The 27999-nt window shown below is 37.4% G+C and overlaps 1 protein-coding gene across 1 annotated transcript in view; it reads right to left on the bottom strand.

Annotated features, from left to right (window-relative positions):
• Positions 1 to 27999, bottom strand: part of LOC127628268 (netrin receptor UNC5D-like) — a 336353-nt gene that overhangs the window by 58499 nt on the left and 249855 nt on the right. Inside the window, exons 3-5 of the mRNA XM_052105061.1 lie at positions 18338 to 18481; positions 17733 to 17836; positions 2746 to 2926 (exon numbers count right to left, since the gene is read on the bottom strand). Of these exons, the coding sequence (XP_051961021.1) occupies positions 2746 to 2926; positions 17733 to 17836; positions 18338 to 18481 (429 nt within the window). The remainder of the gene's footprint in view (positions 1 to 2745; positions 2927 to 17732; positions 17837 to 18337; positions 18482 to 27999) is intronic.

Here is a 27999-nt window from a genome sequence, read left to right as displayed (position 1 = left end):
TCCAGCTCTAGTCCTGATCTGTTAGTGACTCTTAGAAGGCGCACACAGGGAGAGAGAGTGTGCTATATTACCTTACCATCAAAATATTGAGGCAAAAACACTAGGAGACCATGTCAATTAGACTGCTCGAGCCTGAACCATGGCACAGGGAGTTCTAGAATCATTAACTCATTATATGTGTTGACAAAAATAGATAATCAAACTCAAACTGGGCATCTGAGGCCTCACGCAGATAAAGGATTGGGTATTCTACATTATATCTCGTGTTAATTTATTAGAGATTTAAAAATGAGGGTGCTGTTTCATGTTAGAGTGCAATGGTGATTTATAGGTGATAATTATTTTGTAATCTGTTACATTTGAAGGTTGGTTTAGGTGACTAAACTGATAGGCGGCACCATTCTACAGCATGTCAAACTTTCACACATCTTGATTTATGCGAAGCTATTGTGAGATCCAAATGTGTGATTAAAACTTTTATGGCACTTTCACACAAAAATACAGGAAAAGCCAGATTACACTCTGTGCACACGTCTATTATTTAGAAATACACTTTGATTACTCAATATATGCTTTTATTATATAGAAAAGAGCAGCTTCAACATCAGCCTTGAATGCGTCTTGCTCTACTTAAATCTCCAACATCATTAATAAAGCTAACAAAAGTACTGTTTAGCATTGAAAACAAACTAGTGCAAGCACCCAGCCACATTATTTGCCAATCTGATGACATTTGCTGTCTTTTTGCACCACTTTCAGGGAAAGCTGGACGCTTTATGTGAGACCTTTGGTGATGACCTGACCATTTATACTTGTGAGCTTGATCAGTCTATACAAACCTTGACTAACTTTACCCGACGAGCCCCTCCCTCATTAGTGACATAATACAGAAATCCAATTCCTCTTTGTGCTGGCTAGATCTTCCACCCACGTTTATTCTAAAACACTGTACCTCGGTTATTTCTGCTCCTATCTCACACCTTGCAAACATGTCTCTTATCTCTGCCACTGTCCAAATATCACTCAAGACCACTGCTGTTACTCCTATTCTCAAAAAATCTAATCTGGATCCAGCAGTCTTTTCAAAGTTTCTGCTTACATCACAGCACTGAAACAGCTCTAGTAAAGGTTGTCAATGACCTTTTACTCTCTAGTGACTCGGGCAATCTCTCCATTCTCTTATTACTTGACCTCAGCTAAGCTTTTGACACTGTCTGCCACAAACTATTACTTTTTTTGCCTTTCACAGATTGGTATCTCAGGCGTTGCTTTATCCTTGTTCTCTTTATATCTCAAGGATAGGCAGTACAACATCTCTATGCACAATTACAAATCCCCCACAGTCCCACTCAAACAAGGTGTTCCTCAGGGCTCAGTTCTTGGTCCATTACTATTAATTATCTACATTATGCCTCTTGGACAAATTATTCGGCATCATGGTTGTAGCTATCACTGCTATGCCGATGATAAACAAATATATACAGCTTGCCAGCCCGATTCTATTTACCAGACTGCCTTGTTTTCCTTATGTGTCAATGAATTGAAGGATTGGCTTAACTCCAACTTTCTCAGATTAAACTTTAGCAAAACTGAGATCATAATTACTGGCCCATTAACTCTAACATAAAATCTAACTAATGTCCCTAGCTCTGACCTTGATGCTACTCTAATTTTCTCATCTACCACAGTCATAAACTTAGGTATCATTCTTGACCCTTCATTGACACTAAATGGGGTGCAAATTTTCTTGTTCCTAGATTCCGCCTTTCTTCAATGGGCAACAGGTCTTTTTCTGTTGTGGCACCTAAGCTATGGAACTCAATCCTGCTGGCTCTCCGAACTACTACCTCTATCTCTGAATTCAAATCTCAGCTCAAAACCTATTTTTTCTCCCAATACTATCAGTTATAATGTGTATATGCTTCATGTACTGCTCATTGAATTTGTATGCTTATCTGTATTATGATTGGGCAACTGCCTACACTGGTTACACTTTCTATACTGTCTACACAGTGTTATGTGTTCTTTTGCACTGGATTGAAATGTATAATTGATTGCATGATCTGATATCTGCAATATGCAACTGCAGTTGTTTTTATTCCTGACTGGGCAACTGTACACTGTCCATATGATTGTCTATATGAATATTATGTTACTGTACTTTATTGTGAAGTGCCCTTGAGCTCTGGAAATGCACTATATAAATTAAACTTATTATTATTAATATTTTGAACATAAATATATAAATATCAACAAAAATATAGCCGTTAGCATAAAAGTTGCCATTACTTAACATTAAAGGAATATTCACACTTCTGCATATTTAAACAACGTGATTGGTCACATGGTATGCTAAAACCAATGGTGTTTAGTTTCACTGAAGTCAAGTCTTACGTAATGTGAATATACGTGAACGTGAATGATATCTGAGTCACGATATCTGAAGGGTCAGAAAGACTGTAGGCATACAATGACTAAACTTTTGGTCTGTTCATCATACAAAGCTATCATTTGGCTTCAGAAAATTTGGAATACATCCACATAGACATTTGGTTTTAAGGTTTGAGCTTGCCAGCCCCTGGTCATAGCATGCTTTCTTTGTGTAGAAATTAGTCAAAATTCTGCTAAACTTCTCAGTTTGTGTTCCACTGAAGAACCTTTTGTTTGGTGACACTATTCCTTGTAAAATGTATCTAATAATGAAAGAAAGTATATTTAAAATATTTAAAACAATACATATCATACCAAACACAATGACGGTTGCTGTGGTGCTACGTCTCCTAGCAACAATGTTGCTGGCCAGGCAGGTGTAGTTTCCGGAGTCAGAGAGCCTTGCTTCGTTGATGATCAGGTTGTGGTCAGCTCGAGTGTCAATGTTGACATCACCAAGAGAACTCACAGATTCTTCATTCTTTAGCCACTCCACCTAGGAAGGTGTCAAATTTGACAGGTTAAATCCAGCTGTTTGGAGTATATACCAAGACCTTTAATGAAGCTTTAATGAAAGTTTACTGTCAAGCAAAACCAAGAGAGAAGCTGAGACTGTGAGCAGAATGCAGACCCTTATCATGCACAAAGCTTAAATTGTCATGAGGAGGTTGTATAGGTTGAGTTGCTGTTGTTTTGGCAGCCTTTTCTAAAACTTTACAAACCAGCATGAGAGACCTTTCCTATCAGTCTGTCTGAAGGAAATATCAGCCCCACATCATCTCAGCCAATTAAGGTGAAGATACATTTTCAAACAAGACACAAACCATATCGATGCAACAGCAAGCATTTTTCAATGACCTGGACGTGACCTATCAAACCAACAGCACAATAAAAAGCTCAAACACAGTATGTTCTGTGGTAGATGTGTCCCAAAGACACTGTATCCTCCCAGGTCTAATTTTGGCATTGTTGCATAGTCACGTTCAAGCTCGTCATGATAACTGGATCATAGTTTACAGGTCACAACATGTCCAGTGTGGGAAAGGTCAAGTCTGATGTAAGTTAATTCAGTTTCATAGAGTAAACATATGTGACCTGCTCCTGCTCCATCATGAGTCATATTGTCCCAGAGACACATTTGTTTAAGCAATAAAGTAAAAAAGAAAACTTTCAAATGCTTATATCAGCCTACACTTAAAAGACTATATCTCGACAATGGTTTAGAATATGTAACATAGTATATAACATATAGAACAAAGAGTCAAAGAGACTCAAAATTATGGATCAGGTCCACTGATCAATATATATAACTGGATTGCTCATGACGTCACAACAGTGAAGCTACTGCGACGCCATCTTGGTATTCCCTAAAATTCTGTATTCCTATGGGTCTCTATGGGAAATTGTCTGTTTTGGTGAGTAATTTTTACCTATCCAGTCACATTAAAAACATTTTTTTAAGTCTGCATATACTGCATCACAATGCAAATTAGGTTCCTACCTTGTTAATTGTTTTGTTAAAAATGTGTGTGAAATTTAAAAAGTGATGACAGCTTGTATCATTATTACAAATGCGATTTCATGACGTCATATAAATTGATAAAATGTGAAATTGTAACATTTTTAAAAAGCTAAAATTATATTAAAATCATAAAGGAAAATATAAACAAAATTGCAATATACTATATTGTGTGAATATATATATATATATATATATATATATATATATATATATATATACTGTAGTGTCCCCCTTCAGTTTGCTTAATATATTTTTTAAGTTATATTGTGCTTACATGTCATCCAAACTCTGGCGAGTAAAAACAAAAATGTATTAGCCAATGATGCTTCTTTCTCCAGCAGGATCGTAGAGGGTTGAAAGGGTCTATTTAATTTACAAAAATTCCAAAATGCTGCATTTTAAAATCTATTATTACATATGTATTAATGCAGACAGCACAACATTTACTGATAAAACTAAAATTGCCAATCAGAATTGAGTAATTACAATGATTCGTATTTTGTGTGGCCAAATGAGAAATGGGGGGGTTCGGTTAGCTGGGGTTGCAGCTTTCTTTTTTGTTCTTTGCTAATCACATGCCTGTGTTGAAACTTGACACCGGGCGACGCATCCTGAAAACTGCACTGTTTGAACGGTTTCATGCTGAAGAGACGCGTAAAAGGTTTTTCTCTTTCGTAAATGTCAATATCATAATGTATGTTGATATGATTGATGCCTGTCATGCAAAACATGAGCTCATTGATGTCATAAAATATCAGTCTGCTTTTTTATTCCATCTGTTACTCCTGGTCGGAGTCTTCCTTTAAATATTTAGTTTATACGTAGGGTTACGTTCTACAGAAGTTTAATGGTGCAAGGCTCAAATATTTAGTAGTGCGTAAATTGTGACTTAGTGCCCAGTTACGTCACAACTAGGCTAAGTTTAAACTTTCGTATAGCTGGTGCAATCGGCCCCTGATCTTTATATCAAACTTTTCTTTTTTCTTATTTTTTGCAGTACAAGCTTGCCCAGAATTTTCCTAAGCCGTTTGGAGTGTGATGCAGCACGTTTCCTTGGCATTGAAGTGGAGCCTGATGTTTGTGCAGCTTTCTGCAATGCGCTTTGAGTGTGAAGATGTGATTGTTGTATGGTTCTAGGTTGAACATGTGTGCCTCAAGTTTCTTGAATGCAGAACCTTTGTGGGGACCGAGATGGGCCTTGTGAGTGTGTGCTGAGTGGGAAGACATATCTCAGCTGCTTTCAGACTTTCAGGACTCTGTCTGATGGTCTTATAAATCCACCTCAGGACTTCATGTCAATCAGTGTGTTCATCTTGGGAAGAGCTCTCGACGCTGAGTGCTGAGAAACAGGTAGTGCACAGAATCATCTTCATAGTTGTTTTAACTGCAAAGCCTGCTATGTACCCCACCACAGCCTCTTTGAACATGGACAAGCTAGGAAGACATACAGTGATGTTTTTCTCTGTATCTTCTGTTTCAGGCTGAACGTCACTGCCTGAAATGCCAGCATATCAGAAGATGTTACCTCCAGTGTCACTGTCCGGTGGAGAACTGCTGCCACTAGCTCTAGTCTTGCTACCATTCTTTTGAAAGCTGAATAATGTGGGATTGTTGTTAAATCCATTTGTCCCCACATATCTGCAAATTTGTATTGTATTGTTCAGTTTAAGTAGATTTTTGTGTGTACTTGGAAGCTTTTGTTAATGAACAAATAAATATGTATGATTTCCTTGAGTGTGCATAGGTCAATAAACTTATTTCTGATTATGATTTAAAAGATCAGGGGATTGTTGAAATAATTAAATACTCACAAGCTGGCATGTACATATTCCATAAATAAATGCAAATGGATAATTCCATGAAGTAAAGGCAAACTCCCCAATTTGCAAGCCAAAGGCGTCAGTGGCAAAGATACATTTCTAAAGATGTTTAAAGTTGATGATGAGCTCGGGAGAAAAGAGGATAAAAATAAAAAAAATAAATAAATTAAAAAAATTGACGAGGAGGAAACCTTGGTAAGACTCCTCCTCGGACTTGCACATATTTAAACAAATTTATACAAATCATACATCCATGCATAAATGTTAATTTGCACAGATGTAATCCAGCCACATAGTATTAATTATACTATTTACTAGTTTGTTGTTTTATTAAAAATTATTATAATTTTTATAAAGGCTTTTCATAGAATGGTATTAACTCAATCTGCAAATAGTAAGGTCGCCAGCAGTGTATGACAGACACTGTTTATTGCTGGCATTGGATGAGACTCTGCAATGGCAGATTGGGACTTGGAGTGGGGTTGATAGTGGGCCAGGGGTTGATCTGGGCATGACAGAAGCAAGTAAACATCGGGATAGGTGTCCTCAGGTCCCCAGCATGGGATGCTGGCAAACTTCTTTTGGTCAATCATCAGACAGATTCATCATAAAGACCATACTGGTTGACCAGCATTTTTTGGTTCACAAGCTAGACCAGCACCAAACAGCACTAATCAGCATGGAAATTGATACTGACCTAAGTTGGTATTTCAGTCAAGAGTTTGAGGTGACTTTATGGTCATGCCCAGTAAAGTGTTATTTATTCCCCTCTGATGTTTGTTGGTCTGATTTATTAGGATTTACAAATGCAGCAAAACCGCAACAATGTGCCCTGCTCGCATGACTAGTCGTGTAAATTGCAATTGTTTGCCAACAGCTGCCAGTTCTAAGTTGGTCCAGAGGGCGTCAGTCATCAGGCCATGGGGACAAGACTGATTTCTGTCATTGTGTGTTTGCAGATTAAAAAAACACCACACCCCTTGGGAGTTTCGGTTTGTGTGTAAGTTCTTGCCCTCTGTGCAAGAACACCACAGCAAACACATGCATGTCGAAGCTAAAAATGCTTGACACCCTCTCTACGGCCTTAAAGATTAATAAAGGCAGGAAAATCAATAGCCATCAGACTGTCATGTGTGAAATATTTCTCTCTCTCTCTCTCTCTCTCTCTCTCTCTCTCTAATGTTTGTGATGGCTAGAGAGAACTCTTTCATTATATGTTTTTAATTTCACCCTTTTCGCTGTTCCAGTCCAGAACTCCCATAACGGTGGTGTTTCAGTCTCTCTCCTCTCGCGCCCTCCTTTAAGGTTGGCCCTCAACAGCAATTGCCGAGTACACAAAACAAAACCCTATGCTTTAAAGACCATGTATATTAATTTGAACAGCACAGTTCTCTTTCCTGTGTTGAAGTATTGCCAACACATTCTCAGTACAACTTGTAATAATTTGTATGAGATGGCGAAATATTAAATATGACTTGGCTCGTTTGAAAAGGTACGACTTTCATTCCCAAAGAGACCAAAGAAAAACAAAAAGAATTTGATATTGATACAAAACAGGCATAACATTTTTGCTAGGCTTCTATTTAATACTTTACTTTAAGAAATTTAACATTAGTGACATTTGTTTACTCATTCCATATTAATAAAATAAAGCAGTGATTTGTAAATTATATTCACCCTTTGCTATATTGAAAGCAATACAACTACACATTATATGATGTTTTCCTTGTGAATTTAATTGTTTTTGTTTAGTTTTTTTATTTACAGTAATTTAAAATCGAGCGAGGGAACTGCGTCCGGGGAGCCGGAACTGCAGAGTTTTGGGGCCGGGGTGCCGTGAGAATGGTGCGCACCGGCTGGATGACCCAGGGAGTGAGGAAATCGCTCTTTATTGAGAATGTGGGTACCGCAGCCCGAAGGCGGTGCGGCAAATGAAACAAGGATTCTCCTCCCGGCCCTCCACCCGGGGGCGGAGTGGTCTTTGTACCAGCTCCAGAGCGAACGTCGGACTACCTGGGTCGCCTGTCTCAGAAGTGCTTCGGAGCTTTCCTGGTCCTGGAAGGGGTCCTAGAGACGAGGGGCGTACGCTGCATGCGAGATGCGCAACGCTGGGGCTGAGAGCCGGGCCCGGGTTGAGGCAGAGCTACCTGTTGTTTAGCCACAGGGGGATGCCCTCAGTGAGCAGGCGGGGCGTGCTGGTTTGTCGACGGTGTTGCCGAAGAGGCCAAGACGGGGGCATTGAGAAAGCGCGCCTTGTCAACGTCGCGCATCTCGACCATGTTCAGCCAGAGGTGACTATGAGCGGCGCTCTGACCCAAGGAACCTAGCGAGTAGCCGTGAGGGTGGGACGGAGGTTTCCAGTTTCCAGTTCCGGCCTGGGAAAGCATAACTGACATCTGTGCGTCAGCCTCAGACTGCGCAAGCAGACCCAAAGGTGGCAGCCCAGATGAGTCATCAGCATCAGACGCTGCTGTGACGCTCTCCGATGCAGCGCCGATATCGTCATCCGATTTCGGGGGCTCAAGGAAGAATGCTGGCTGGCCATGAGGCGAGCTGCACAGATCCCGAGCTCGGACAGAAGCAAGCAAGCGTGCCAGGGGGTGGGTTGTTCGTGGGGATTTACCCGGGCGAAACTGAGCCCGTCGTCATCCCCAAATCGCCTTCATCGCCAGCCGGGTTGTCCTCAATCCCGTGGGAAGAAGGAACGACGCAGGGCGGATGAAGTGCCTTTCTCTCGTGAGAAAATAAAGCCGCAACCGCAATATTGCCATGGCTATGTTCTCGCACTGAGAACATGAACCATTCATAAAATGCTGCCTGCGTGTGATCGCAGCCTAGTCACGCGAGACAGCTTTTATGACTGTCAGAAGTGGAGAGACCGCATCCAGGAACTACACAGAGGTGGAAAGACATTTTTAAAAAGATGCATCCTGAAAAGGACGTTCAATACCTGCTGTGTATTGCTCTTTTATGAGTGGGAACTCAAACTCTTTTAGAGGAAATAAACTCTTTTTAGGAGGAGAAACACTCTTTCAGGCAATGAAAGCGCTGTCGAAGCACCCAGGGGCGTAGACTGCACAGCGTGCAGAGAGAGAGAGAGAACGCCAGCTGGAAACGCGTTCCAACAGCAGTGCTTATCGCCAGCTGTTGGAGGTGAGTGAAACCGTGGTGAACTCAGCTTGCTGTTGCACAACCGTTCGGCTCAGAAAAAAAATTCTGACTGGCACTCTCTGCCCCGCTTCCCTTTATACCCGTATGTCCGGGGCGGGGCATGCAAATTCTGTCTGCCAACTTGATATTGGCATCCCAAGAAGACCCCTTGTGTCACTTCATTCGACACAATGTCGAGTAATTCATGTTTATTTTAACTTTTTGATCAACAACTTACTGTGAAGAACAGAAAGGATATTACAAGATAATATCCTTTTTCATTTTCAGTGAAAATGGATTGCATTGTTTCATCTTTAATGGACACACATTAAACGGAGCAGATCAAACTACATTTTTACACTCATAACGTGTATTGAAATCCAGCAATTGTATTACACTGGTCTGTAGAGTCCTATGCGTTAAAAGGGAGAATGTTGTGAAAACAGCAAACATTTGAGTTTAACAAAAATCAGCTGCAGTAAATGCAATTTAAATGTAACAATGGCATATCACAGCTCAACTAAAGTGATGGTGACAATTCATGCAGCAGGTACATTTCCTTCAGAGTGAGCACTCATGCGACACAACTGTATTTTAGAGCTCCTTAGACACTAGGGATGTGCCTGAAGCCAAATACCCTATTCATAAAGGCACGAATAATGACTTCAATATGAATAATGGATTCATCTGAATAATATAATTATTTTTTTGACTGATTATCCAAGAGGCACAAGAATAAAGCAACATTTTAAATAAACATATCCAAAATTACAACGAAATTATGACTCAGTGCAGCCAATATTTCTAAAGTGTAAACCTTATGAATGAAAATGCGGACTTTGTGATTTCAGATCGGATGGATGCTGTCTTGACTCCGTTTGTAGTCTCCATTAATTGTGCTGGAGCTTATCAATTATAACATTAAGATACGACATCATATACACCTCTTGAAATGTCTATATCAATGTATCACATGATTCACACGTAATGATTCTCATGTATTTATTTATAGCCTAAACCTGAGCTCGATGTTAAATTCCTCACCTGAAGAGATGATTTCACATTGGAGCACATCTATACGTCTTTTAAAATGGACCACATTAATATCCACATCAGCGAAGGAAATTTTTTGGTTTATTCTGAAAAACTTAAAAATGCTCCATAAAGCTTTCAATGCTCTATAGAGTATTAATCTATTAATGTAAAATGAATAAACTGAAACATGCTTTTCTTCTTCTTGAGCTTTGGAAAGTGTTCTTGAGTTTTGGAAAGGCACTATTTAAATTTAACATTCATCTTCTTCTTCTAAATAATGGTGTCCTATCGTAAACATTTCTGATAGAATTACAGGACTTTCACCTGTTTGAAGGCTATATCAATTTTAATTTAATATTCACTTCAAAATGTGTGTTTGACATTTCAAATTTTCCTTGACAACTTCTGCCTTCAGAGTAATATTATACATGCACAAACATAAATGAAAATACTGTTTCATTCAGATATTAATATCAGAAATACCAGGAGAAATCACAGTTAACATATTCCACAGTTAATATAGCCTACAAATTCAGCTTCATCTGATGAGTATAAAATAATAATATAACTAAACAATATTTGTAGCCTACAACAACAATAATAATAGTTATTATTAATATAATAATTATTAGGCAATTATTAGGAAAATGCATTTATAAGGCATGTTTATAAATGTAAGAGTAACATTTAAAAATGAGGGTTTCACTTAGTTTTGACACATTTCCGGTTTAAGCCCCGCCTAAATCCAGTTCTTTCCAAATACAGAGACAGATACGGTTAATTTTGCCATATGAAGAGATATAGATACAGATAATTGATTTGCTGCACACCGCATTAGACATAATCACCAGCTAGTGATTTACTGGCCAGTGGCTAATGACAGACATGGCTAGTGACAGACATTTTTGCCACTTAGCTAGTAATTTGGTGATTACATTGTATAGGTCTGTGTATCTATACATCGACATTCGGCAACACCAAAATGCACAGGCCTTTGTCTTTTAAACCGCCCTACATGTCAAAAACAAGCTGTGGTTGATTGCTCTTCACGTTGGTCCCTTCAATTTTGGGCAGTACAAATATGTGCACTTTGTAGGGGATATCGAAAATATAATCAAAGATATGTGGAAATTGTATGTGTTTCTCAGGTAGGCTACAGCTATAGAAATGTTCTGTTTTTTTTAAGCAATTTTATTCACTATTCAACAAAACATGCTGATTTTCCAGGTATTCCAGTACCTACATTTCTAAAAGCTAAATGCAAGCAATTTAACCATTTCATAGACCTTTTGTAAACCCTGTACACTTTATGGTTAGGTTTACATTTATAGTTTGGGTAGTGGGTTAAACTTTTGTAAAAATCTTAATATTATTGATTTTTGGTTTATGCATTTTGCTCTATAGGAATAAAGGTAAAACTTAATTTGAAGCCCATAATTATAATGCATTGTAAATGCATTATAAATGCATTTCACTGAATTTATAATGTCTCATAATACACCTTATAATAAGTTATAACTTCTCATAAATAATTATAACTACAGTTATATAAGACTTCCCCTATGCATAGTTATACTTTAGAGTATAATGCATTATAACACAAGCAGCATCCAATTTCAATGTAGCAGAAGTTAATCAAGTTAATTGTATAAGTACTGTATAGTGTAAACAAGGCTTTAGTCAAAAGGCTTTATGATGTGATCATATTATAAGTGGTCTTTGCCTGCTTTAAGTAGAGTTACAATATCTTATAAACAGCCATAACATAATGTACATACATTACAAGTAAAACTTATATAGTGGAAGTTATTTATAAAATAAGTCTCCAAATAAGATGCACAAAAATGTATTAAAACGTTTATTGAATTGAGTCCAGTATTGAATCAGCCAAGAAGATTGACTACATGTGTGAGCAACATACATATTTTATTTTTGTGATATATTTGAACCTTTTAGCTTTACAAGTGTTTTTTTGTAATATCCAACAATTTACATTGAATGTATGTGTATTTTGTGCAAGTGTAATGCATACAATTTTCAGTATGATTTGTAATGTCTTATAACCACTTATACATATCTTATGGATGTTTATAAGAATAATTTGCTTTTGTCACTTTAAAGCATGCCTATTATCCATCCATCCATCCATCCATCGTCAACCGCTTATCCTATGTACAGGGTCGCGGGGGGCTGGAGCCTATCCCAGCTAACATTGGGCGAAAGGCGGGGGACACCCTGGACAGGTCGCCAGTCCATCGCAGGCATGCCTATTATATATATTACAAATATATATAATTCATCATATCTTCTGTAGATAAAATTAGATGTTTCTTGTGTCATAATGCATTATACTTTATAATGTATTATAATTGTGGTTTCAATAGTTTATGAAAAGTTATAACATATTACAAGGTGTATTATGAGATGTTACTAATGCATTTACAATGCATTATACACATGGGCTTCACAGAAAGTGTTACAGGAATAGTTGTATGTTTTTGTATGAGCCAACTCGTACACATTCTTACGAGCCAATACAATTGTGAGAAAGTGAAAGAGCACAAAAGGAGGGTTAGACAGGAAACTAAAAACATTAAACTGATCCCAATGTCTCCCGTAGCACTGTCTTATTCATATTTCTAGGGTTCTTTCCTTCATTTTCATATTCAGTGCAAATCAGTGCAGAAACGACTGCAAGCCCTTCCTTCATGTTTGTTGACGTTGTTAAGCATAATTTTGTGTTGCAAAATGTGTGAGTTTTTATGGGAACAGAGCTGTTAGATAGAACAGCTGTAGTGAATGGGGTGAAGGATCTCATAATTGACACACCTAGTTTTGTGATAAGTTGTGTAGCGTACGCACCAACAAAACTGTGTCTTTAAATGCGTGCAGGGCGACAAGCTTCAGCCTTGCATTGTAGGCTTGGCTTAATCCAGTCATGTTGCCTGCTTGACTGACAGTGCTTATCAATCCTCATAGTTGAAAAACATATTTGACCATGTGTTGCCAGATCAAAAATAAATCAGCTTGGCTTTTAGTTCAAAACACCTTCTTTCGAGAACTTGGATTACTTGTTATCTAAACTCTTTCATTTTATTTCTTCTAATTATTGACCCTTATCTGAGGCTTAAATCTAGAGGTTTTCCTATCAATGCCTCAATCTCCTTTTCCCCACTCCAAGAGTCTGTTGGTGAGAAAATATCTTGCCTTCTGTACCAGTGTGAGTATTTTGTATTCAAATCACTGGCTATTTCTGGGTCTGCATGAGGCCTCTGGGGATTGGTAGGAGATGGAGAGATGAGAGGGGAGATGAACACTAAGGGACAGATTCAAATGAGTGTGATAAGCCTCCAGCCAGGGAACAGAGGAAATGAATTTGCTTAATTAGCACATTTGTTCCGATTATGACCCTATGAACATGGACTGCTGCTATGCCACGCCCACCAACTAAGCCTCTCAAAGGACAACACAGATAACCTCTGATCTCATGATAACTGAACCTCTTTCTAAACATCATTTGAAGACACAGTGCCAGCTGCAGACCACCATTATACTGGTTATAGAGACACGCGGGTGTTCCAAGGATATTAAAAGCCTGGAAAGTCCACGGGGGGCATCTAAAATGTCCAGGAACTATCTGAAATATCCAGGAATCATCTGAAAAGATGAAGTCTGAGATTACATTCAAAGTTGGAAATTAATAAGCCTGAGAAAATTATATAAATACAAAATACCAGCACAAAGTGGCCCCCCAAAAACAATTGGGACACTTTGGGACACAAAAGTCACACTTAAAAATGTAAAAATGTAATTGCATAAGATTATTAAATAACAAACCAAGTGAGGGCTGTTAACAAATTATGCTAGACTTTTTCAGAATTATCTTTCTAAGACAAAGTGAATTTTAGTTGATATATGAAGTTTATACAGGTGCCCTAGCAAGGTAACCATAAATGTAGTTCATTACATTGACTATGCACTATTTTCTACAAAGTTTGACAACCATATATACAGTATAGACAGTATATATATATATATATATATATATATATATATATATATATATATATATATATATATATATATATACAAAACTACATATAACCAACATGGTTGACCAACATTTTTTTGGGGGGTGAAAAGAATGGCTATGTTTTCCACCAATATCAAACCAGCACAAATTACCACAAACCATCTTATGCTGCACTGTGAAAAGTGGTAACATGCTAAATGTTTAGCTTTATTGAGCCCTTTCTATCTGATCTAACCCCATGCCTTGTATTGGTGTAACCTAATGTATTCAGGTTGATTCAGTATTATTAAATAATATTTTTGACTTCAGTAAAACCAGTTAATTTAGATGTTACCACATAAAGCACATTTATAGGTTAATATTTTTTTCTAAACTGTTCTTTTCTAAATATTAGATGCAATTGTGATGACATGTTCCAAAAGCCAACAACATGGAAAATCTCCCTGTCCTTAACCTTTCCTACCACCACTCCATGGAATAAAACAGGCTCAATCTTAACACAGAATAATGCACATACCTAACAGGTCAATACAATTAGCCTTGAAACTGGTAGAACATCTCATAACATCGTCATTCTGGGCAAAAATCACCCTCCAGATTTACATTCATTTAGACGGAAACTGAAAGTGACAAGAAGGCAATTACAGAAGGAGGTCTCGTTCGGGTTTGTTCTATCCTACTCAATTAAGTTCCAGTTTCATTAATGTCCCTTTGCATCACTTTGCTTCAATCAAGTCTGTGGCCCCTTTCGAATGCTGCAATGACTTTCACTGAATCACATTAAAAAAATGAACTTTCCAAATCCAACAGCGCTGTTTCAAATGCAAGTATAGACTGGACTCGACATGTCCTTCCTCTTCATCCCTGTCTTGACAGTGTGAGCCACATTGTGTTTATTGCTGAATAATTACATTTTAAGCACTTTCAATCACTTTACTTCATCAGACTTAATGATTAATTGCATTCCAGGGTGGGCATTGTAAAGTTAATATGAGCTTAATGATTGGTCTGGTCTTTCAAAGTTACTGAGCGGCTTTTTTCACCCATCTTTGCTGTGAGTAATCTGTATGAACTTTACTTTGACAGTTAATATCGCACTTTCATTTCGTTGTTGTTGTAATTGTTTTAATTATGTTATGTTCATTATTCAACAGGGATGATCTTATAGCTCCAGGGAAATTATATTTTCTAAACAGGTTTCCATTCAACCATGGAACAAACAAAGGACAAGGATGACACATGCCAGCATAAACAACTACAAAATTGTTCTGAGCTCATGACCTTTTGGTAATTTTAATGTAATTTTTGGTCTTTAGAAAAAAAATAAAAAATACAAGGGATTTAATCAAGTTTTCACGTTTTTGCTGCCAAAATCATCTGAGCAAAATAATTAACCCGTGAGAATCCGAGAGGTGGTAATTCAGCAATGACCTGGCTACGTTCTCTGAGCCCTTGGTCAATTTCCAGTCTCAGCGAAACTTGGATTCCATCCAAAGATGGTATCAGTCAGCCAACGGGGGAGCCATCAAGGCCCAAATATCCACCCAGTGGCGAAATTCTCTGGCTTGACCTTTAGACTTAGTGCGGCAATGATTACAGAGGGAGCGCTCAGATGCCAACCTGCAATCTCCAGCAGTGAATCCTTCTGGCACGACACACACTGAACCTGGTTCTTGGCTCCATCTCAAAAACTGCCTAAGCCTGGCTCACTCTGCTTCAACAAAATGGCTATCCTTTTCGACAGAAGCACCATGTCGGCTCTAGTAACTATTGATTATAGTGGTGGTGGTGCATGGCTACTTGCCTGCAGATCGCAGGCATCAGCCCACCATACAGGCATTTTGGCTCGTGTTCCAATTTGATGGATGGCATGAGATGATATGTGTTTCCTTTTTTCTTTTTCTTTTCTTTTTAGCTGATGTTGAATGTGCTCATATTGGCCTAGTTTAAGCATTGCTTGTTCTGAAACAACTATAAAGAATATGGAGCATATGAAACACACAAAAACAAAACAAAAAGGAAACTGTCAGCAGCCTTTTCTGTCTTTCTTCTAAGAGGCACGCACAGTGGTATCACTTATCATCTCACTATAAAGTGGAGGATAATAATAATGACACCGGGTTTATGTGAAGCAATTGCCAGTTTGATTTCTTCTAAGCCTGTCACAAAACTCTGTAGGAGGCTCAATATTATGCAGTTGGAGTGACTGAGATGAACCTGAAAACTAGTTTTTGGATTATTTCTTTAAAGCTTACAGAATTCCTTATCATTTCCTGCAAAGCACATTCCTAAAGAAAAAAATACAACAGAAATGGGGATTATAGTTCATATTGCAGCCCCATTCCCAAGAGAATGAGCTTCACTGGGACAGAGGACAGTAGTTCAGAGGGGTAGGAAGAGATTCGGTCTGCATTATTCAAAGTGTGCGCTTTTATCTGCACTGGCATTCATGCATATATAAGAAAAGGCGAGTGACCCAGCATGTGGAAGAGAAGAGTCCTAACACAATCTGTCCATTTGAGCTAAATCTTTTATTTCTCATTGGATCTGAGCAGCAAGGTGTGCAGTTTTTGTGATACACTCATACAGTATAGACACACACACATTTGAATTCCTATTATGGTGCGCACTGTTGACTTCTGTTATTGTTATACTTTGCATTTGCTCTCAACAGTGCAGAATGTATTTTTTTGTATGTGTCTAAATGGGGAATAACAATTCCATTGACTTCTATTATTTTTATATAAAGCTAAATAACTATTTAATAACCATACACTCTAACCCTACCCTTAAAATACAACTTTTTGCTTTAAAAAAACAAAAAGCTTTATTAATTAATTGATTTTCCCATTAAGGATGTTCCCGGATTTCCTTAAAGCAAGTTGGTTAAATTTAGCTCACTTTTGGAGACAGTTTCATCCCCGAATTATAGCTAAGTAAAAACATGTGTACACATTTAGGGGCCATACATACAAAACACATTCTTGCATTAAAAAAAGCTAGACACCACAATAAATGGAACCAAATGTGAAACTTATGGTGTCTCGAAATGTGTTTTAAAAGTTTAAATTATTTTAATTTGACACAGCATCTTGCAAGATATTCTAAAAAAAGAGATACGAGACACAGCACAATGGTCAAAGACGTCCAGCTAGCATAAGTTTACACAGAAAACCACTTGCAAAACAGCATAGATGGATGCAAAAATGTGTTAAGTGTGAACTGCATCTTACAAACACAGAGAGTCGTGAGCACATTAGCAAGTGATACAGAGTTAACATTTAAGTGCAGCAGATCTCTCCTTTACCTTTCCACTAATAAAAACAGACAAAAAACCCAGAAGACACTCTTGGTTAATGCTATGAGAAAGTGTTTGCTAAAAAGCCCCTCAAAGATCAACAGAAACATTTAAATGAAGAGCAGATCCTGCAGCAAGAATAGAAATGCACTGTGAATATATCACTGTACCAGAGCCCTGCACATGATAATGATAATGCACACACTAGTACGCTCTTGAACATGCAACCCCACTCATACCTAATATGTGTGAAGCATACCTATCAACAGCCTAAAGGGCTAGACAGGTGAGGCATGAAAAGTAAAAATAAGTGTCTCTAATTTTACATTTAATATAAACATTAATTGATTGATTTCTCCTGTTTTTGTTGGGAAATTTTATTTTCAATAGAATGAATCATTATACATCTAAGCGGATAGAGGGTGCTGTGAAATATCTACTCACATCAGCTGCAGGCACTCCCTCTGGTGGGCGGCAGTGGAGAACAATCATGCCGTTAATTGGCACCTCCAACCCTTGTGGCTCCTGTTCGAAATTCTTCCTCAAGTCTATTTATGGGAACATACGTATATCTTTGGTAACAGATAGCTACTGCATTTTAAGGGTAAAGCAAACATTTTACTTGACAACTTTCCTTGGAAAATAAGACAATTGAACAGCCTGCCAAAGAAGGCAAAGGTGGACTGTTTTGAAAGCCTGATTATATGTTGAATGTAGGTCTGAAACTCATGTAGAGTTTGTTTGAAACAATTTTCTGTGTTGAAAATCCCCCCCCCCCCACACACACACATCAGCTTCTAGCTCAACCAATAACGGGATTTGGGGGTGGAACTACCTATATGTCCAAACGCCGGTAGTCAAGAGGACTGTTTGGGAAAACAATTATATTGACTGTGCCATTATATTTCATGAACAGAAATTACACACATCACCTTTAAACTAGCTATCTCATATAGGTATTATAGAAATCAGTCATTTATGAGAATTAAAAAGTGAAAAGAAATAATTTTGTTTAAAGAAACAAGCTTTTGAGATATACTGATACTGACATGCAATACGGACAGTGGCTTTGCGACTCTTGGAGGTGCCAAGATGACTCCAGGCCACACACAGACACCAGTAGTCCTCTGGTCCATGGAAGTCCTCCACCTGCTGTCTGGATACATTTATCATCACTTCACGGATCTTCAGCCCTGCATGGAAAGTAAAAGAGAAGAGAATAGGGTTACCAGATGACCATTTAAAAAAATTAGGACAGATTGGAAACGTGGTCTGGTGGCTTTTGCAAATATTCCAATGCGGTGTGCGACGCATGTTTAATCCATTTGTATGTAGCTATCAAACTAAAGATAGGACTAATCATCGTGACAAATGCAGTCCTGAATTAAACTCCACTGGTATGTGGGGGCTTGTAAAGTCTTGACAGCCCTACTTTTATCGAGGTGTGTGGTCATTATAATTGAGAACGCCAAAGTGATCCACATTTTATAATGGCTAAAGTTTCTCTAAATAAAGTTAAACAAACATCATACACTAAAATAAAAAGCCAGTTAAGCTGTATTCCCTCAAAGGGTTAGTGCTCTAAATAAGCAGCCCTGCTTTTACTTAACATTTATCATAATGTTCAAGAATATATATATATATATATATATATATATATATATATATATATATATATATATATATATATAGACCAACTGGGCCTAGTTTGTGTCAACAGCTGTAACAGCTATTTCATTAAACTATTAAGTGGGAATTTATCACCAAAGCTTACTAAATTTACTAAATCCTTGAGGTTTTTATATACACTTGTGTGAACTGCAACCAGGTAAGAATAGATTAAACAGTTTAGATGTTGTGTCTTTGTCTTTTGTGAGGCAGAGAGAAAGAGTGTGGGAAATATGAAAGAATAATGCATATCTTCCTATAGAGAGTTTGAGCGAGTTTTCATAAGCATTTCCCAAACTCATCTCAAACCAGGCTGCTCTCTTCCAAAACTGCTCTATAATGCATTCCTCCTGTCATAAGCCTAATTTTAGTGCTGTTGTCGTGCCGACCAAACATTAAATTATGCAGGCGGCGTATGAGGTGGTGGATTATATTCTCACAGGCGATGCCTGGAATGCTCTTCAAAATGCAACAAAATTTACGAGCCATGGCAAAGCTAAGGAAATATTTCCCTTTACGGTGAGCGTAGAGTCAAGAGTTGGTGAAAGCAACTTTGAAAGTGTAGCTTGTTAAGCTACAAGCGACACATAATTGAAAGTAGTTCAACAAAAATTAAGATACCCTTTTTATAAATTAGTTAGCTACAATACAACTACTACCAAAAGTAAACACAGTGAAAAATAGCATTTAACTTAATATTCTAATATTGTTAAATTAATAAATATGTATAAAAATGAATGTTCTATTAATAATTTTACTTTGCATTAAATGTCTTTGTTTATCATATCAGAAACATGCAGTGTTTTTTGTAGAAGGTGAGGCACCTGCATCTAAGTGTAAACTTTCCCACAGTTGAAAAGGTATACTTTTGTACATTGGGGTCACTGCAAATGTGTTCTTTGATCCTTGTTCTCTGTGTGTGTGTGCATGAGTGTGTGCGTTCTGCATTCTACCTTCTGGCTGTTTTAATCTCACCCATTTTTTTCTGTGTGTGAGTGAGTGTATGTTTTGAACTCTGGAAATGTATACATTTCTGTGCATTTTTTTTTCTTCTGCATTGTAGCTGTGGTTTCAATAGTAGGCCAATTTTGACCATGAAGACAAAAGGTGGCTTTGCATGTTCAGATGGCAAGAAGAGGAAAAGTTACCAAGTCTTGTACCACTCAGATAAAGGAAACCATTTTTTATTAAATTCAATCACGAATCACAAAAGTGATTACAGTAAAAAAAATTATGGAAGACCCTAGGTGGGTTAATAAATCACTAAAATAAATGGGACTTCCCAAAGCATATAAGAGAGAATGAGTGGACATTTTAGACTAGCATGTTCATGTCTTATTTTGCTTGATTGCAAAGCTGCACATGCAACATATTGTTACCTAAAACCAGGGCTATATCTTTTTTTTCACAATACAAATTCAGTGGGTTACACTGATTACACTGTGAATTCGGCAACAGCAGGTCAGAAGCTTTACTACTGAAATAGGTCTGTGCTTCCCAAAATTTGAATCTCCGAAGCTGAAAGTGTTGTTGAACACCTGTGCACATGTGAGCTCCAGTTAACATGTGAAAAAATGTCCAAAGAGTGGTGTCAAAATCTATAATTTTTTTAGTTCTAAATTATGTAATACAGTAAAAATAAATGCATATTTTTAACTCTACTGCCTAACCCAAACCTTAACCCTAAACCTAACCCTTAGAGGAGTAAAAATTTAATTTTTAAACCAAAATGCAACCTCTGAATCGTGCTAACCACTGTTATGGTCATACTTAATATGTGAATGCGATTAAATTCTGGTTCCCACGGGACCAGAACCTGTGACTTGGATGTAGTTCGCACAACATGCTATCAATAGCTCTAAAGGGAAATGTGTTCACTCTTGAATTAATACAAAAATATCTTATGGGGTATTTCGCTTGTCAGTAATTTGGTTGATTTCAGGGTACAATAACTTTCAGAAGCAACATGTCGATGCCCTGTATGATAATGTTGGCACATCAATGGAATAACTATACTGATTTGAAAACACCTGCACTCATTTTTAACGTTACTAAAAATTTTGTTAGTAGCATCATAACTGCTAAGTAGGGACTCCTCAACACAGAGTGAGTTAATGCTTAGAGTAGTGAAAACAGTTTTAAATGAAACTGTACTGTGAATTAGAGACACAATTACTGTAAGTTAAGTGTGAATGGAGGCAGAATTATGACTGTGAAACTCTGCCGCACACAGCAGCATTAATGTGAGCTTTCATGTGGGTCTCTGTGGGTGTATTTGCTCTACTGAGAGAAAATGAGACTCATCTTTAATGATATTAAGGTAAGCAATGGAAAATCTATTCGAAATTGCTCAGTCTGAGAATTTTTCTTTGCTGTGAGATATGAGCTCTGATCTCTAGAGTGACTCAAAAAGAGAGAGAGAGGGAGAAGATTTTAAATGAAAAGGGTATTACTAAATACAGGGAGACTTGAGTCAGGTCAGGACTCAAAGCATCTATAATCCTTTAAATCTAAATGATTATCTTTCAAAAAGGCCTGTAGGGAACAGAATAGAGCTGATAGAACAAAACAGAGCTTCCTATGCCAGAAGTAAAAAGATAGCAGCAGGTGCCCTCAGAATAGCACACCGACTCCAAATACCTGCTGAATATAACCACTAAAATTCCCTCTGCTGACTGTTTCGATGGAGTACTGTATATTCACAGGCTAATGTGACTTTGCAGAATATATAGTCTGCAATGGCTACTGAAAGGTCCTATGGGTAACACAGCAAAGTGTGAAATTAGACCTCTAAATAACCTGTAGAGATAACATGCTTAGCTATTGAGCATGCAAGAAAACACTTGTATAAAGGCATATCAATCAAATATGGGATATTGAAGACCTTTGCTTCTGTCTCAGTATCTGAACCAAGTTCTGCCAGGAGTATTGTAAAAGTATCTTTCTATTTAAAAGCAGTCTTGTATTTTGAGAAAAGCACCAAAATCAAATATATAAATTACAATAATTTAATTATATTTAAGTAGATGTTCTGCCAGTGACCAATTATTTTTGAAGGTCTCTTAAAAATGTCTTTATTTCTCAGGTGATTGCCTCAAAACCGACTGTCTGCTGGAAATAAGTATCACCAAAAATGCCATTATGCAGGTCGCAAAGTTCTAGAAAGATTTCTCCAGATTTATTTGACATACTTGACCTAAAAAGTCATCTTATAAGTCATTTATAAAAAACATAAATATTTGTCTGACATCACAGGAAGCAAGGTTTTACATCACAGGAAGTTAAACTTCCATGGCATTTGTCCAAAGCAATCACAGAATCCGAGCACCAAAAATAAGTAAAAAATATCACACTTTCCCTGAAATTCTACTGAATGAATAAATGATGGTGGAAATAAACCTCACACTTCAGAAATGAAAAACTTCTGTTGGGTTAACTTACAATAAAAAAACACTGGGGAGTCTGTACAGAAAGTGGAACCTTACAGTCTAGAATCGTTTGTGGATGCTCAGAGGAATCGAGATGCCTGAGCCAAGTTTGGAACTAAATGACAACAAGCTTGAGAATGACTGCTTGGACAAACAATTTGGAGGCACTGTTGGCTTTAAATAAACCATATAAATCAATGTTTCAGGCCCTGGACAGAGACAGATTGTGTGTACAAGCAAAAGTAGAAAAAAAGTTGAAAATAGTACAGCATGACTTATGATTATGAATGTGTGGCATATGGAGGGTGTTACAGTGAGTGCCAGTGTTGTGTGTGGCCTTATAGGCAGCACATAGTCACTGGCATATGTGATAGTAAACCCATTGTTCTGATGCATCCATGAGACTAGAAGGACAGAAAACCTTCACAAACAAACCAAATGAGAAATCGTCTCATGGTTGCCAAAGACCTTGAGGCCATGGATTAGCTATGAAGCCCAGATACACATCTATAGTGTTTCCAAAATCCTCTCTATCTCTAATACGCACTTGGCTTCATCTGATAATTTTGGTTATTTTCTTTTTGTGCACGGAGACACTCAGATACACCACACACACGCACACACACACACAAAATATCAGCTGCAAAAAATTCAGAGCGCCCAACAAGAACAGAGCTCTTTCTCATCCTGTGATGGTTAAGCAGAATTTTGATCACTCATGATTACATGCATCATTGAGAATGTCTTATTTGATTTGTGTATGCAATATGTAGAAACATTATGTTTGACATGCAGTCAAGTTCTTGCAACATCAATGTCAAAATCAACATCAAAGAGGTATCAATCCTCTATGGTAAATTATCATAAAGTTTTTCCCCATTCTACTTTTTAATATGTCCATCTGATCATGGATAATATACTGTATAATTGTGGATGCAAGGATGCATATAATTGGATGGATGGATGCGTATAAATGAATGGATGGATGCGTATAATTGGATGGATGCGTATAATTGGACAGACGGACGGAAAAACGGACTGACAGACAGACATAGATAGATAGATTTCAAATGCTTTGTGAGTCAGTTTCAACTGAATCAATAAAACCATGTTTGTGAGTCAGACAGTTATAACTTCGTATTTGCCATTGAGCGCTTAAGAGCTTTCCTTCATAATTTTCTTTTCTTTATCCTTTAATTCCCTTCTAATATTTAGAGCTCTTGTATTCCTCTCTTCCACCTATTCCTCCTCTGCTGCCCAAGCAAGCTCTTGTCTTCTAAGGAACTGAATCTGGGTCTCACAACACTGTTGCTCTGTTCCACAATCTTGTGAGCTGCCAATGTAAACAGCATTTTAAGGCATCATACAGGTAAGAACACTTCTGACATCTCCCAACTTAATTATGCTGCCTAAAGGAATAGTACACCCAAAAATTTAAAAAATACTCACCATCATGTCATTCTAAACACGTATGACATTCTTTGTAATGTGGAACACAAAATAAACAATTTAATTAAATATACCAGTCCATATTTTAAATAAAATGACAGATAAAATGGATCTGAAAGCTTAAAAAGAACACAAAAAGGTCATAAATTTAGTCCATGTGACTTGTAAATCATTTTTAAAGTCTTCTGAAGGCATAGGTTGGTTTTCATGAGACAAAACCAAAAAATTTTAATTTTTGAGTGAAGTATTGATGTCTGTTGCACATACTGTAAATGAGTGCTATTAGAGAAGCTCATCACGTAGGTTTTAGATCTTAACAAAATGAGGGTATGTAAAATATGACAGAATTTTAATGTTTGGGTAAACTGTCACTCTAAAGTGGTCATGACATGAGGAATCAAATTTTCCTTGATCTTTAGAGATATAAGAGGTCATTATACAAAAAAGAAATAATGTAAGTTTCAGAAATGAAAAGTTTCTCCTTAATAGAAAAAGAGTCTAATTCTGCTGATGTCACTATCTGGGAGAAACACATACAGTCCTGTTTGTATACCATTGCGGAAGATGTGAAATGTGAAGACCAGCGTCTCTGCTTTGGCCTGTTGAAGCCGGTTGAAACACCCAACATCACCGTGTGTTGTATTACGTTTGAGTACTCAGAAGATTTAAGTGTGGATTGCTTGTGAAATAGTGTCAAAATGATTCAAGCTTGAATGATTCAAGGGGATTGTCCCTGTAATATGTGCACTGTAAGTTGCTTTGGATAAAAGCGTCTGCCAAATGCATAAATGTAAATGTAAAACACACAAGTAACCAATTTAATTTATGAATTTCATATGTCATGACTGTTTGAGAGTTTGCTGTGCTTGAGTGAACAGTTTGATACATTTAAATGAAATGTTTTGGGTGTAAGTTATGTGTTAACCCTGTAGTTTAATAATGTTGTGTGGAGTTTGTTCATTTTCTTCAGATTACGTTTCAAATATGCCTGTATTTCAAGGGCTGCATGATGTTAGCACAACAGTGAGCATTTACGTTGAAATCGTAAAGGGCCAGATAGCTTAAAACCGAGCATTTCAGGCAGAGGGCCAGAGACAGGGTGGAAAATTATTATATATGACTAAATTATGAGTGTTTGGTGCAAAAAGCAAACAAACAAACAAAAAACTTTACTAACATTATAAGTAGACCCTAGGGAATATAATAAACATTATTTAAAAAATAGTATGTCATGACTCCTTTAAGATACATAAATTTAGTCAAATTCTAGGGTAGCATTGCATTTAAGTGGGCAATCCTAAAATTTATTGAAACAAGCAAAAAAATGACAATTATAAATAAGCTTAATTTTCAATACTTAAGCATATTAATATAAACACTACTTTACACAATATTTGTGCATACTAAGTTTTTTGCTTTCTAGCACATCATTCCTGTTCCAAAATGGTGCCCTGCTTTGTGCCTGACAGGCAAATAGTAAACTTAGCAACATGTTAATGCAGAGTGCTACACAAAGTTTATGCCTTTGTGGAGTGTTCCAAATTAGTCACTTATGAGGTTCCATCTCTAATAAAATACTGTGTTTGTAGGCATCTGCCTATGCAGGAGGTAGACAGTGTGGTAGCTCACTTTATATTGAAAAAGACCCCATCTGTTTGAATCTTCACATCCAGAGATGCCATGTCCAAAGCGTCCTCTCTGTCTCTCTTCTCCCATCCTATTCTCTCTGGGCTTAGCAAGGCCAACAAAATGTGATCCCTCTTTGAGTACGGGCAGCCATTGGACTGCAGCTGTGTGTAAGTGTGTGGATATTGTCCGACTGTTGGCTTAGAGTTCTATCTCGAGCAGTCGGAGGTCTGTGCCATCTCTGAGTCTTCTGATCCAGTTTGGCACATAGTGTGTGTGTGTGTGTGTGTTTGTGTGTTTGTGTTGGTTTGTGTCTGAGTGTATACAGCCACTTCAAGGATTAACAACCTCTATTCAGTGGGAAAGCATGAGCACGGGCGATGGTCATCAGTAGTGGTCGACCAATATGGGTTTTTTAATGGCCGATGTCGATATCCAGAGAGTAGGGTGGCCTATAGTCCGATACAATGCCTATATATCACACAATTTAATAAAGTAATTAACAAAAACATAAAATTGCTAAAAACAATAGTAAACTATTATTGAGCACTACATTTACTCAATTTCACACAAAACTTTGTAAATTGGAATCTAAAACAATAATATTGTATTTTAAATGGTAGATAGCAGTTTCTTCTGATTTCTGTTTAGTCATAAATTTTAGTAATTTATTTGCACATTAAGAAATTTGTTAATATATTAGTAAGAAGGAAATAAAAGTACACAGAGTAGTCCAGCAACCATGGTTGGCATGGCAATGTTAGCAATCGCATTTACTCTGCATTTAAAAATACAGAATCAAACCAATTGTACATTGTTACGAGGAGGCCCCCAATCAGGCTAATCAGCTGAGAAGATGGATAAAGACAGCCGGGTGCGACAGTTCAAGAGGGAGAGAGAGCCACATGCAGCTGCCATGTGTACGTTTGTGTTGTGTGTCTTTTTGTTTAAATTTACATTGAATATTACGTTGATTGTTCAGCCGGTTCCTGCCTCCTCCTTTCCCACTTGAACCCTGTTATATGCATGCAGTGCATAGTGAATAAGACAGTTACTTGTAGCACACACGAAGCGCTTTTACTTAGATGTTGCATTAAATACTTATTCGTGCGTATCTAGCACGAGCAACGATGTCCTGACAGTTTAAATGGCCTGGATCGCCTGCTTGGATTGTCACAGTGTGACTGTCATGATTTGTGAATCAGAGGAACTTTTGATATTGATCCTGAAGTTTTGATTGTAGCTGATAGAATACATGTTTCAGAGGAAGAGATGAGCGCTCGACTGGAACAAAACGTTGGATTTTCATGAGGTTCGTGAATTACATCTGTTTAAATGAAACATCTGCATATTTGCAAATGGTATATAATAAAAGTTTTATTTATAGTTGCCTTTTATCATTAGAAAAGAAAGTTAAAAGTGACATGGAACTGCTGAGGTGAGGCTTATAGAATGCATGCTTTAGAGGTAAATAAATAAGTGCTCCACAGGATGCTGAATCTGCTCAAGTGTTGTGAGGTTTGTTTATTACATCTGTTTAAATGAGATATGTGCATATTTGAAGACGGTATTTGATATTAGGTTTATTGATATTTGCCTTTTTATCATTAGACAAGACAGTTAAAAGTTACAGGGAACTATTTAGGAGAGAGAGAGGGAGAATTAAAAAGGCGAGCACTTTAACATAATGAGCTCAAACGTGTCTGCCTATGATCATATATGCTGACCGTTTAAATGAGACTGTGTTGCACACCGGTCTATTATTGTAATAACACGATGGCACATAACAGCAAAACAAACCGTGACTGGTCGTTTACATGTCTCAGTTGTTTCACATGCAAGAAGGCAATTTCCGGTGCCCTCAAGAAACAAATTGGCCAAACAGGGAAATTTATTGGCCAACGCCGATGATGGAAAAAAGTCAGAATATCGTCCCATTTATCGGCCTCTGCGATATATCAGTCGTCCACTAGTCGTCAGCACCACAAACACACATGCAAGATGTTTCGAGCTGCATAAGGAACGTATTTGTGTGATTTGACACTAAAAATGGACTCTGTTTATGAAGTTTAGGAACTCAAAGCCCTTTAGACAGGCAGAGCATGCCTGATAATGTCTTGACTGACAGTGCCACTGCTAATCCAGTATCAAAGCCTTTTGTTTACATGTCTGTAAGGGAGCGTCTAAAGAGTGACTGTTTATAATCCTGGATTGCAGCTAAAGCTCATTTTTGCTTCTGTATGCTCATGAATGTAAAACACATATCTGACCTTGAGGTTTCTTAAAGGGATAGTTCACCCAAAAACAAAATCTCTGTCTTATTTAATCACTCTCATGTTGTTTAAAACCCCATTCTTTCTTCTCTGGACCACAAAAGCAGATTTTAGGCAGAATGGCAGCCTCGGTCACCTTTCATTTTTATTATAATGAAAAAATAAGACGTAATCAAAGTTTAGGACAACATGAGAGTGAGTAAATAATTACAGAATTGCAATTTTTGGGATTTAAGGATTGTGTATGGCATGTTTTCTTTTCCCCTT

This window comes from Xyrauchen texanus, chromosome 34 (genome assembly GCF_025860055.1).
Source record: "Xyrauchen texanus isolate HMW12.3.18 chromosome 34, RBS_HiC_50CHRs, whole genome shotgun sequence".
Taxonomy (NCBI): Eukaryota; Metazoa; Chordata; class Actinopteri; order Cypriniformes; family Catostomidae; genus Xyrauchen; species Xyrauchen texanus.
Note: the sequence above shows the minus strand (reverse complement) of the source record. Positions and strands in the feature narration are given on the sequence as shown.